Source organism: Triplophysa dalaica, chromosome 6 (assembly GCF_015846415.1).
Source record: "Triplophysa dalaica isolate WHDGS20190420 chromosome 6, ASM1584641v1, whole genome shotgun sequence".
NCBI lineage: Eukaryota > Metazoa > Chordata > Actinopteri > Cypriniformes > Nemacheilidae > Triplophysa > Triplophysa dalaica.
This window is the reverse complement of record NC_079547.1, coordinates 25,245,638-25,259,455: the sequence shown is the minus strand read 5'-3', so window position 1 is coordinate 25,259,455 and position 13,818 is coordinate 25,245,638. Positions and strand designations below refer to the sequence as shown.

The 13,818-nt window shown below is 36.6% G+C and overlaps 1 protein-coding gene across 1 annotated transcript in view; it reads right to left on the bottom strand.

Annotated features, from left to right (window-relative positions):
* Positions 1–13,818, bottom strand: part of LOC130425159 (cadherin-22-like) — a 144,443-nt gene that overhangs the window by 26,932 nt on the left and 103,693 nt on the right. Inside the window, 2 exon segments of the mRNA XM_056751245.1 lie at positions 7,296–7,417; positions 13,381–13,517. Of these exon segments, the coding sequence (XP_056607223.1) occupies positions 7,296–7,417; positions 13,381–13,517 (259 nt within the window).

The window sequence follows — 13,818 nt, the reverse complement described above, 5'->3', positions numbered from 1 at the left end:
CTATTTTAAAGTCATTGTAGCCATTTTTTATGCTAGGGTTTACAGTATATGTCCGATTCCGCATCAATAAAAATAACTGTGTATGTGTTCCAAACCCGAAACACTGGTCATGTGACCGGAACTGTCCCACGGGAGGGCGAGACCCCTGTGATCTGTCATGCAGAGCCACTCGTGCCGTTTGACGTATGGTGCAGAGCTGACAGCCGTCGTGTCCTCGGGCCGTTCTTAGTATTTGCCTCTCAACACGGCCTTTCCTACACATGCTCAACTATATGATATCTGTCTCTTTATATCTGATCATTCAAATACCACAGGGTCAGGAATTGAATGTCACGCATTTCACATGTCCATCAGAACAAGGGTGAGGCCTCCAGATGATGCCATATTAATAACAGAAATAGAGAATCTGATGATCTATGATATTTTAGAAATGTAAAAAGTAGGACAAAGCTTTCAATGTACCACAGCATTTGATTATAAAAGGACCTGCTCTGACACTATACTGATCACTTACAATGCGTCTTCTTGCTTCTCAATTGATACAAAACAGAATGATTTAACCATGTCTATTTGTTATATAAATGGCTGTCAAACGATTAATCGCAATTAATCGCATCCAGCATAAAAATGTGTGTTTGCATAAAATATCTGTGTACTGTGAATAATAATTTATTAACACATTCACATACATGCATATATTGAAGACAAATCTACAAATAAATAAACATTTACATACAATTTAAATTATTGGAAAATATAAATAAATACACATAAATATTTCCTAAATATACTTTCATGTGTATGTGTTTGTATTTATAAATACAAAACGAATATGAACATAGACATATATTATGTAAACACAAACTTTTATTCTGGGTCGTGATTAATCGTTTGAAAGCTCTAGAAACATCTTTTATTCATTAATTGTTTACATAATGTCATGGTCCTGCCCTCTTGTACTCTTCTTGTCATGCTTTTCTATTCTTGTGGCAGGATCATGACAGTCCCAAGTGTTTTGTGTGCCAGCGCATGGACATTGTTTATGATGACAATGCGCTCTCCTGTCTCGTCTCTTGGCCCCACCCACTCGTTTCGCTTCCCATCAGTTTTTGATTCCCTACACCTGCCCCTTGTTAATTATCCTTTATTATTTCCCCTACCTGTCAGAGTTTTGTGTAATTTAAGTTAGTTGTTTTTGCCCCCCCCCGTGGGAAGTCTTTTGTTTCTGTTTTATATTCGTGCTCGTCCTGTTTTGCTCCCCATTGTGGATTTTAGTTTTTTATTTAATAAAGTTAAGTATCTCACGTACTGCTGCCTTTCGCTTGGGTTTTTCCTTGGACAATCGTGACACATAAAGGCATGGTTTATGAAATACATTAAAGTATCTTTTAAATCCCTAATGAAAAATAACCATAGTTTTACTACACTACCCACACTATTACTAGGTCTTACCGTTATAGTAATTTTGTAGTTTTAACCATGACAAAACCATGTTAATGCAAATGGTAATCAACTATCCAAAAACATGATTACTACACTTTAAAGTTAAGAATTTAAAATTAATTGGAAATTAAACTGTTCAATACAGTCACTGTACCATGGTATCACAACAGTACTTTTTAAAGGAAACACCCCATATTACAGAGGGTTGGTTGAATCTTTATACAAATGACCAAACAGTCCAGTCTGTCTACCTAATGTTTATATTCATATTAGCTCAGACACTTTCTCCTTCCATTCTGAACATCAGTGTCATGTCACGGGAGGGGGAGTTGAGCTCTCAAAGCTGCTTATGAGTCCTCGGCTAAGCCCTGTTTTCTCCCTAATTCTCTCAGATTTATTCACCTTTTAAACGCAAACAAATACGCTGTGTTGTCATCCTGCAAATGGGATAAAACTCCATGATTTAGCGGTTTAGGCTAATCTGATTTCACTCTTTTCCCATCATAAACGAGGAATGATACTATGGAGGGCAGGTGCGGAGAAAGCTGAAGTTAGTGTGGCACATAAACAAAGCTTGATAATTGGGCTCCCAGCAGAGCGTAACAACAATGTCACATTCTGAATCTGAATCATAAGAGACGCATGTATAGAGAACAACTCTGTGGTAAACCCTGTTCTCCAACTGGACAAGAACCTCCATCCAACATTTCTCTAATGCTGGGTTCACACCAAATGCGAACAATGACGTTCCACGCACGTTATTCCTTGTGGGAAAAGTTCATTATTTTCTCGTGAGTGATGCGATCTGACAAATATTTTCAACCTTTGGGGAAGACAAGATTGATGCGTGATTTGCACCATTCGCATCTCCTGCCGCGAGTTCGCGTCTATACGCATCTTTGCATTGACTTTGTATGTAATTTACTTGTGCAAAATGCTTAATTCGCGTTTGGTGTGAACACAGTGTCACTCAAACCAAACTTTCTCTTCATGAAAATAATCGCTAAATAATAAAAGTTCTCATTTATATATATTTTGAAATTGTGCTGTTGCCATGGTTACTTAACATGATCTACTCCACATGAGGGAAACCAATACAATAATGGTAAATAAATAGCCTTGTGGTAAGCGTGACATAGCGCCAGGTTGTCACCGGGATTCGATTCCTGTTCTCAGCGATCCTTTACCGGTCCTGCTAACCTGTTTCCTCTCAATATGTTTCTGTCTACTCTTCACTTTATTCTATCATTAAAGGCATAAAAGCCCCAAAAATATAACTTAAAACGAGTAAACATGTATACGTTACCCATCATAGACACCTGCGGAAATGCAAGTTTCATAGTAAACATTAAATTGTCCAAGGTTTTAATAAAATACAATGTTAAACATAGTACACAGTGGTTATACATTTTACAAAGAAATATGGCTACTATACTTTTTACTATACTAACGTGTAGATGTCTGTAGATCACTGAATGAGCCGTGAGTCTGGAGCAGGAGGTTTGACCAAAGATGCATCAATCCCAGATGAGAGATGAATGAACATAATTGCGCGTTCCTCCACAGGGCCGCTGGTTTCCAACACAATCACCATAGTGATTAATCACGTAGCAAGCGTGTGGCCCATGTTTGTGCTTGTAGATACGGTACAAACAGCACCGTCCGTGATCGTGTGTTGCTCAACTAAGCCAATTTAGTCGAGACACTACGATGAGGGACCCCGGGGTGACGCGCGACAAATCTTCTAAACACGTTACGAGTTATGGTAAAGCTATTAGAAACGCCGGATCTAGACGGCTACAGCGGGGGGCATCTGAAGAGTATTGCCTTTAATGAGAGATATTTATTATGCTACGCCTTTGTTTGGGGGAGGCAGACAGATCATTTTTTACCTTAAATGCACTACAGAAACAGCAGGTATTTTGGCCCTTTTGCTCTGAATTTGTCTGCTGGAAGATAAAAGCTCACCCGGGCTGCTTCTGGTTCTTTGTATCATGTACCTCCCATTCTTTCTTTAATTTAACAAGATGCCCAGATGAAAAGCAGACCCACGGCTAGCAAGCGTGCAACACTGTTCTCAGAGTAAGGATGGTGTTTGTGGAGTTGTGGGAAGTGTTAGACTTCCGTCATCCATCCGGCTTTGTGTTTCTTCCAGGAAGCTCTATCTTTAGCTAATCTGAGCACCTACACTGCCAACATCAGATGTGATTTGGTTTTTCTCAAGGAATACTGTCTTTCTTTTAGGACAATGTTAGACAGAAGAGACATTCACAATGCGTTTGAGTTGTATACAGTGTTGGGTGTAACTAGTTACTAAGTAATTAGTTACTGTAATTTAATTACTTTTCCCTTGAAAAAAGTAAAGTAAGGGATTACTCATATGTTTTCTTTAATTTAAATACAGTTACTTTTGATGTAATTAAACTAAATACTTAGTTTAATATATTCGTATGCAATAGCGTAATTGACTTCAAAATTCAAAGTCTTACTTTAAAATCTGTGCTTTAATGTATAATTCTCACATTTGTAATACTTTGGTCAGTTAATAATATTATTTGAATGAATTCAATAAGCCGTTTCATGTATATTCTTGAATCACTTAACTAATAAAGGTTGATGTAGGATATAGAAAGTAATTAGTAATGAGTAACTAAATACTTTTTGGACAGAGTAATTTGGACAGTAATCTAATTACACTATTGAATATGTAATGAGTAACTAGTAATTAATTACGAGTAATTTACCCAACACTGGTTGTATAGTATATTAAATTATGAATTAACTAATGCTTTACTAACGCTTCATAGCATGCAGTTATTATAAAGTGTTACCTATATGGTAACACTTCACATTAATGTTCCCTTTAAGCATTTATAAATGTGTTCATTAATGATTAAATGCATTATAAAGCAGTTATAACTGCATGAATTAAAAGGGGATTATAACGAAATACCTTAACTCACATGTTATAAATGCTTAATAAATGTATTTATTCGTTATTTATCTGATTCGAAAGCAGATTCATTATTATTTTAATGTTCTTTTCAAAATAGGCTGTCAGACAGGAGACTGTATGTTGCTTTTTCTTATTATTGTATATTTCATATCTCATGTCACTTTCTAAACCATGTTGCTGATCTGATCCGATTCAGGTCCATTTTCGACTTCAAATGTATCTTTAGGATAAGCATCATGATTTGAAGGCATTCTGGAGGGCACCGTAAGACATTCGGAATCGTATCAAGTAAGCAACATGGTTTGAAAAGTGACATAAGAAATGAAATTAAGAAAAAACTAAATAACACCCTACAGTTTCCAGTCTGACAGCCACATTTTGCGAATAAATAATGAATAAATACATTTATTAAACATTTATAACATGTGAGTTAATGGCTTACCATTTGGCAGGTAGTTTGTTAGAATCCCTTTTTATTCACGCAGTTATAACTGCTTTATAATGCATTTGTAAATGAATGATTAATCATTAATGAACACATTTATAAATGCTTTATAAAGGGAACCTTAATGTAAAGTGATAAGTGGATAAAATTTAGATACACTTCATTTAATCTTGATACATTCAGCATCAAAAGTTTAGTGTTTCAGTGTAAATAAATAATAGTAATATCTTATATTCTACAAAACATTATTAACATCAATTAATAAAGTTAGTTAAGATAAGTTTAAGATAAAATGATAAGATAAAATAAGAAATTAATTTTGGTATTTAATCCCAGATGAGATCTCTTTAGTATCTCAAAAATTTCTCTTCAGCGAGTTAAATTAACTAGATCATGAAACTTGCGCAAATCTCATCTCCGTCTCAGATATTTCTCTGAGAAGAGTCTGAAATCTTACAAATGTCTCCATAAGAGTTTAAGAAGACACGCACGCACACACAAAAGTCTATGATTCCAAAACAACTCAAAAATCTAGTTGTTTCACCTTGTCTTTTAAAAACTGAGGCCAGGTGAACGGCTAACAACTTTCATGACATTTCCAGCTGAAAACAACTTATTTGTTGTGGCTTGTGTTCCTCTGGTCCCTTGAAATGAAAGAAGGGAAACGTTCAGTCACAGACAAGCAGAGGGTTCTCAGAGATCATTAAAAAGACCAATTCTACAACTGCTTTTCTACTCAATAATGAGAAGCAGAGGCTACAAAACAAACTCATGGTCAAAGCTGTGTCAAGATGCAAAAAATGATATCAGCGCCAAGGATAGTTTTCATTTCTTTTGCCTAAAAAATGTATTTTTATACCATCGTGATGATGATTTTTTACAAATGCACTTTGGTTTTACCACATATTTACCATGATTTTGCTAGATTGCTGATTTAGTCAGACTGAGAAAAAACTGGGATAAGACTGACTCACAAACACTCTTGTTAGCATTGGTACGCATTGATTTGTAAATGTAAAGGTATATTTTTTCTTGTGTTCCTCATGGTAAGGACTTGTGTGATTGATGCGATTGAAGGTGAAGTGATGTGTTAATGGCCGCGTCTCTTTGTAACTTAAACAAAACAATGTGATTCAGTCTATTCAGAATAGAAGTACCTGCTTGTGTATTATATAACATCTGTCTGTTGTGTAGCAGCTCTCAGAAAAACAAACACTTTTATGTGAAGTGATTTTGAAAGAATAAAATAACATTCCACCTCACTGTTTTTCTCTTTCATTGTTTGTATTCTCTTTGTCTTTTACATTATGACCAACATATTCCAGAGTCGTATTATATTGTTAAGATCCACAGTCCCAACCCTCATTCTCTTTCATTAAACAGAAAACATTGAGTAGCAGGAGCGGACTGGCCATCTGGCTTTCCGGGCGTTTTCCCTCTAGGCCACTATTGTTTGGGGCCTGAACGGATGCTTTGGCCGCTCAGACGGACATGTAAAAATGCGAATGAATACAATGCGAATGCAAAAGACACATATTCATGCCACTAATAACCATGCAGCCCCCCTCGATCGACAGACCCGACCATCGACAGAATTTCTTTCCAATCCAGCCCTGGTGAGTAGTATATTATTCAGAAAAGTGTTTCACAGAGAATGTAAAGTCACACCCGTTTTTTTATTCCATGTGTAAACAAGAGCAAAGATGTGAATCAAGTTTCTACAAAGTGGAGCAGGTAAGTTTGCTTCAAGAGTTTTTTGTGACTGGCGAGTTGATAAATTGCCTTCAGGACAAAACGTATCTTTCGTTCCAATTGAAAAAGGTCCAAACTAGGAGCACAGCAACATAATGAAAGTATTTTGACAAAAAAAAGGAAAAGCGATTGGCTCGGTACTAACTCTGACACATGCCGATTGTTCTGCGGTGACTTCAATGTTTCTGTCCAGTTTTGGAACTCCGGAGAGGTCAGAAGCATCTATCAGATCGTCCAGCCACAGAGGAACGAGCCGAGCCAAACCACATTAGCCCGGCGCGATGACACGAAATATTGAGCGTTATAAAAACAAATGCGGTTAAGTGTTGTAAACCGCCGTCAAAGTGAATCAAAGAGGCCACAATGCAATTAGATTCTCATCACTTTATCACACCGCATGCCTAATGTTCCACGAACGTAAAATGAATAAATATTTGTCAGATATGCTTTCATGGAAATGACATTCGTTCTCTTCCAGGTTCCTATCGAGACCTGACAGTTTTATCAACACGGGAAGACACTGAGGTATTGTCTTCTGACCGCAGATTTGATCCCGGAGGCGTCGCTGATCATTTACTCTGCGGATCTCATTTCCCCCTCCGTTCAAATGCAGATGTGATCAGATCGAAAAGAGTGTGGAAGTTTGTGATTAGATTGATGTGATTTCACAATTCGCAAACTGGAGAGACTTTATCTCACCTGGCCGGGTTTGGCATCCTCGCAGATGGACGCCTCGTATGGAGTCGCTAGCTCGGGAGGATTGTCATTGACATCCAGTATCCGGATGCTTACAGCGGTCTGAGAGGCCATGGACGTGTTATCTGTGAGGAAGAGAGGAGAAATTAAACATACAGGATTTCAATATGTACATTTTATTATGTGAATAACTTAGAAGTAACTGAAGAGGGGTTGCACAGAGTACCGGATGCTACAGTAGTGTCGCGATACTGAAGCTTCAAAATACCCACAATGGCATTTTTAACGGTTGAATCAAAGTACCGTATGTAATGTTGCATTTGTACATTAACGTTCATTTCAACACTTACATCTGACTTTTTTTGTGGTTTCCCTCCTAAATGAATCCGTGTTTTAAACGATTCGGGCGAGATAATGATTCAGCGACAGTGTCTTTATTTTTTTTAATAAATCGCCCGTTTTCAACAAATCGGTCAAATGATTCACTGACTATTTCCCTTTATAAACATTGCTGGATAAATAAAATTTGTTGCACATTTGAATTAGTTCCTACGTGAAAAATCTTTTAGTGTACGTTAAAATAGTAAACTATTCAACATTTCCTGGGCACTAGTCTTTTTTAGTCTTACCATAGTAAATATCAAAGCATACTACAGTATTTGCTACATTTGTATGATACTTTTGTGATGCAATTGATTCAATTCTTAAGTTAATAATACAGAGTATCATAAGTTACATTGAAAAGTGAAATATTTTACAGTATAATACAGTTTACTATAGTAAATACAAAATCTTTAATTTCGATCTGTGTTTTTATGACATTTTGGTTTATTTTGTAGATTTGAACTATGAACTTGGTATCACGATTAGTTGGTATTGTATCGTAAGACATGTTTATGGTATTGTGACAATCTAGAACTGAAAAATGAATTTGAAATTATTGAGTCGATTTCTAAATAATGACTTTGACCATTCACACGTGAAATTGTAAGTGTGGGAGTTGTTTTAAAGTGTCTGTACGCCAATAAATGCATTTAATATAGGACTAATTTATTTTTTATCTTGACCTTGTAAGGCTACAACCAAACTTAATTTTAATCATGTGTTTTAATGAGGTCAGGAAATGAGTATATACATCATTACTGTAGGTTACTATAAGTTTCATTTAACATCTAGTAATTAAAACTCATGTGTAGTGAGCCAGCTGATCCTCAAATAATAAATGTGTTTTATTATTTCATGAAAAATACAAGAATTTTCTGAAAGATGCACCGCTGCAGGGTCTGTGAGTGACCACCATCACAACTATAATCAGCCATAATTACCTTCATCTTATCAACATTGTGTTATTCACACGCTTGATTGTTTATCCACAGAGCTGTGAAGTTCACAATTTATATTATAATCAGAACGTGTTCATTAAATTCAGGTTAATTAATAGTTTTTATTTCACCGTAACATCTATTCTTTATTTATGTTTCTCCATTATAAAAACAAACATTTTACATCTGTAAACAATCAGGTTTTTGAAAGACTGTAAAAGGTGATGTCGTCCTGTAGGTTATAATCTAGAATCCTCTTCAGATTAAATGAAGCCCCGCAGGCTGACAGCAAATTATGACAGAAGTAAAATCTCATTCATTTTCCTCATAGTGAAATTGATTTTTAAGGATAACATATAACCCTTTCAAGACAGAGACGCTGTGAGCTCTGAGGTTGTTTAGTGATGATGTATGGTCCTGCAGAAACGACACAAGATGGTGATTTCAACTTCATTTAAAAATAAAAAATATATATTGAACAAACGTCTTTTAGTAATATAGCTGCATAAAATGTAGCCCCCCCAAAAATGAAAAATTCTAGATCTTTTACAATGAATTATACGGTTTCAACATTGTGACAACATAAGAAAACGTTAGTGCGCATGTGCATGTTTGTGGACTGCCCATAACTTCCGGTTACACATTCAGAAGCAATAGAGTGCATGTAGATTATTTCCAATAACAATCAAAAGAAACCAAGAAGAAGCATTAATTGGCTAAACTTGTCTATTTATAATATAAATATACTATTAAATAGTTTATTTATTTGAAATAGTTAAATACTGCTCTTCCTTGGATCCCAAAAATACATCAAACAATAAACATCAAGTTAAGAAAAGATACATCATTTAAAAACAAACCATTTGTAATACATTATGTCATGAAATATTCCTTTAAAGATTTTTTGAACCTCATTTTGTTTGCAATATCTGATGGTAAATCATTCCATATTTTCATTCCTTTATATATTACAGTTCATTGTTTTCCATTGGTTTTTGAAACAGGAAGTAAAAACATCATGTGATGGATGTCTGTTCTTAAAATTATGACTTGCACTACTGTATATAAGTTGACAATACAGCTAAATTATTGTACACTAGCCAAACACAGACCAGAAATTAAAGGGATACTTCACCCAAAAATGAGAAAATTCTGTCATCATTTACTCACATTCCAGTTGTTCCAAATCTTTAAAAATGTCTTTGTTCTTATTAGCACAGAGACAGATATTTGGAAGAATGTGTATAACCAAACAGTTCTTGACCATAGTAGGACAGTAGGTTTCCTCCCATTATAGGAATAAATACAGTGAATCATTTTATGCTTCTATTGAACACGAAAGAAGACATTTTGAAGAATGTAGGCAAAGTTTTGTCAACAATTTCTATTTTTTCTTGTTATGGGAGTCAAGAGGGGGCAAAATCTGTTTGGTTACTGACATTCTTCCAAATATCTTTCTCTATGTTCATCAGAACAAAGAAATTTATACAGATTTGGAACAACTCGAAGGTGAGTAAACGATGACACAATTTTATTTTTGGGTGAAGTATCCCTTTTACTGCAGTCCCGGCGTGTGTGTCTGATGAAACAGTCTATATAAATTAAGACTGACTGTGACATCCAAAAGACACAGATTTCAAGTGTATTACACCCTGAAAGCCAGCAATACTTTCTCAGTGGTTATAGAGCAAAGATCAGAGTTAAATTTAATTACTGGTGGGTGTGTGAGATATGAAGAGATATGAGCAGATTAGAGAGAGACGGACAGATGCTGGGCGGCCACCTAGAACTCATTACCAGTCGGGCACTATCTTAGAAAACTTGTTTCTCAATCCTGTTTGAAAGCATTTCCACTGTTTGCGACAACGAAATTAAGTCGTAGGGTGACTTAAAAAACTCGGAGGAGCCTTGTTCACAATATATACAGTAGTAAAAACGTATGAATCATTTAAAGGGACAGCTCACCCAGAAATTAAAACTATCCAATCATTTATTTACCCTCGTGTCATTTCAAATCTCTGTGACTTTCTTTCTTCTGCAGAACACAAAGAAGATATTTTAAAGAATGTTGAACAATTAATCCAATTGACTTCCATTGTGCGAACACAAAACCGCTGAGACATTTCTCAAAATATCTTCTTTTGTGTTCTGCAGATGAAAGAGTTACATGCAGATCTGGAATGACATGAGGATGAAAAAAAATGATGGCAGAATTTACAAATACACAATAATTAAATGTAAATGTTCGTACAGAAAACATAAATGTCATGTTAACCCTAATATGACGTTGATTATGTTCCCATCAAATGTCTTACTATCAAAAATAAAGAGAAATAATCATCCAGGTGAATGTTGTATCAGAATAAAGTTCATATAACCTCTGGTGTGTGACCATGACTCATAAGAGCTCCAGTGGGAGATCGGCTCTCAACCTTTCTCGTGTTAGCTGGCACTGAATCCATCTATCTGACAGACCTATGGCCTAAATATTTAATTAAACTCGTCATGTTTTATCAGCTTTCCTCGCCTTAACCAACCGTGCCTAATGAGCTTCAAACGCCGTACAAATTGACAAAACAATACGCCCGTCCTCACCGAAGGCCCGTCCAACGGCAACAATCTGGCACATAAACAAGAACTGAATTTTATTTCGTATCGCTTCCGTTTTTCCACAGGTGAGTCATTGGACACGGTGAACAATTGGCTAAATTTAACTTTGACTGTGAAAAGCCTCGTGTCTGTCGTCAGGGCCTGCTGGACAATACATGTCGGCCTGAATAAACGTCTCTGCACTTCGGTCACAACAGGAGATGAAACGAGTGAATCATGCTGTTCACGTGTCTCCTCAAGAAGACAAAGTACTGATTCACATCCCCTACTGCTGTGTCCCAGATGAACATTTTAGTGCTCAAAGGTTCTCTTTCATAACTTTTATAGATTTTCAAAGAGAGACAATTTTACATTTTGTCCACACCAGCGCTGTGCGGCAATCCCATTAGAACATGCCGTATGTCGCGTCACACCGTGTCAAGTGAAGACACAGTGTTTGATCGTTAAAAAAGCGCCCATAGATCGAGAGATTTTTCTTAAGGTATAATTGAGCTTTAACTCTTCTAGAGACGTTTGTGAAACGTTCGATTTTCTTCTCAGGAGACTTCCATTATCTGAGACACAAATTAAACATTTCCATTTGCTCTTTATTTAATCAAAAAAAAATTAAATAATGAAGCAAAATAACAACAACAATTTTAACCAACGTTAAAATCAGCATATTGTTTATAAAAACAGAAAGCAGTATTTGTGTAAACGTCTTAGAAAAGCTTAAATTTATAATGGTCAGAAAGGGCTCAAAAATAGTTCAGGCGGAATGCCGTTGCATTCATATTTTTCACTCACCACACTAAATGTCCTTTCTGTCTAGATAAAGACACAAACATTAGTAGTATCTCTTTACCCTGAGGGCAAGACAAGATGGTTTCTCCTCTATTTATCACCTGAAAAAGATGGAGGCTGAGAGAAATCCTGTCTGCAGTTTGATATCACGCACCCTATCAAACGCCCAGAAATTATGTGTCAGTCTTCCTCAGCCGATAGCCGAACTCGTCTGACAGCAAAACTCCCGTCCGGCTATCGTCTGGAAGCACGACGTCAAGACTCGGGGAAGAAAAAGACCTGATAACTTCTCATAGACGACAGGAATGAAAATTTAATTTCCTCAAGTCGTCTTTAACCGTTCGAGTGCTCATGGCCATACCTGCATCGGCTAAACCGATGACCTCAAAAAGACTAAAGTCGTGTGTTTAGTCATCTGACGGATACCGAACCATCGTCTCTAAACGTTTGGAATCTGGAGTTTGAAATATTATTAACACTAATAGCAGCGGCGATGGCGCGTGAAACTTTCTGAAAACATCGATCCGTCAGCGTTACTCTTCGGTGAACGCTCATTACGCTCTTGAATGAAGTGTGAAATTTTAAGATGCGATCGTACGAGGGAATCATTAAAAAAACTTTTCCGAGCTTGGCCTTCTAACCTTTTCCAGCTCATCGCCTGCTGGTGTCGTGTATTTGGACGTGACTGAGCGTGGACTGATATTAGATGGGAATTTGGATTAAGCTGTGGACTCGCAAGAATAAGCTGTGGACTCTCTGCGGGTAAAACAAAAGCTCTAAAATGACCAATTAACACCAGACCCAACATGTGATGCAACTCTTGGAAAGAGCAACTCGGGACGGCACCAATTTGTCTTGAGATGAATAAATTGGCCTTGTGTGCAAAAGCCGGGCGTGAATGTCGGGTCACACGATAACCGCAACCCTGCATGTGTACAAGAATGGCTGTACGCATAAACCACAAGCCGCTGAAAAGACAGATCCAAGTCATTTGACTTCAACACGTAAACGAAGGGACTTAAAATAAACAGAAATTTTGTAGCATGCAGTTATTTAAACAGAAATGGCGATAGAGAGATCTTCAGTTATTTAACAGAAACGCTTGTGCTGTCTCAAAATGACACTTGCTTTGATATTCTGTTATCTGACGACATTCAGACACGTGCTTGTGTCCAAAAAACACCAGCGTAGCTTCATCATATCTTCAAAATAGGTAAAAAATCATGCAAATCTCTTCCATTCTTTATAGTTTACATAACCGCTTTGAGCTTCATTATCTTATCATGATGACAGACCCTTGGACGCTAAGACGAAACACGTCTCCAACATGCTCGACTGTGAGTTCACAGTGGATCATGACCCATGTTCATCACCTGCTTCCATTGCTGTGACAGTGATGTTGTGCCAGCCGGCCGTCTCGCGGTCCAGGATCTTTGCCAGAGTAATGGCACCGGTTACAGGGTCGATGTTAAAGATCTGCTCCTGGTCTGTGTTTCGATCTATAGAGAACCTGAAACAGAGAAAGCAGTTTGTAAAGGCTCTACAGAGACGGTTGTGTGCCAAATCCATTTTGTTCTTTTCCATAAGACTAAACGCTTTTGTCTGTAGTTGTTGAAAAACTAAAATTGGCTTGTTAAAATAAATAAATAAATGGTACTTTAATAATTAAATATTACAGACACATGAAACTATAGTATCAATTTTGGAGCTTTACATTCAAACATACTGTATATGTCCATCCAGAGAGATGATTTTTTTTAGATTTAGATTCTAAACCTGTTCCGAGTATTTGACACACTATCTGTACTGGA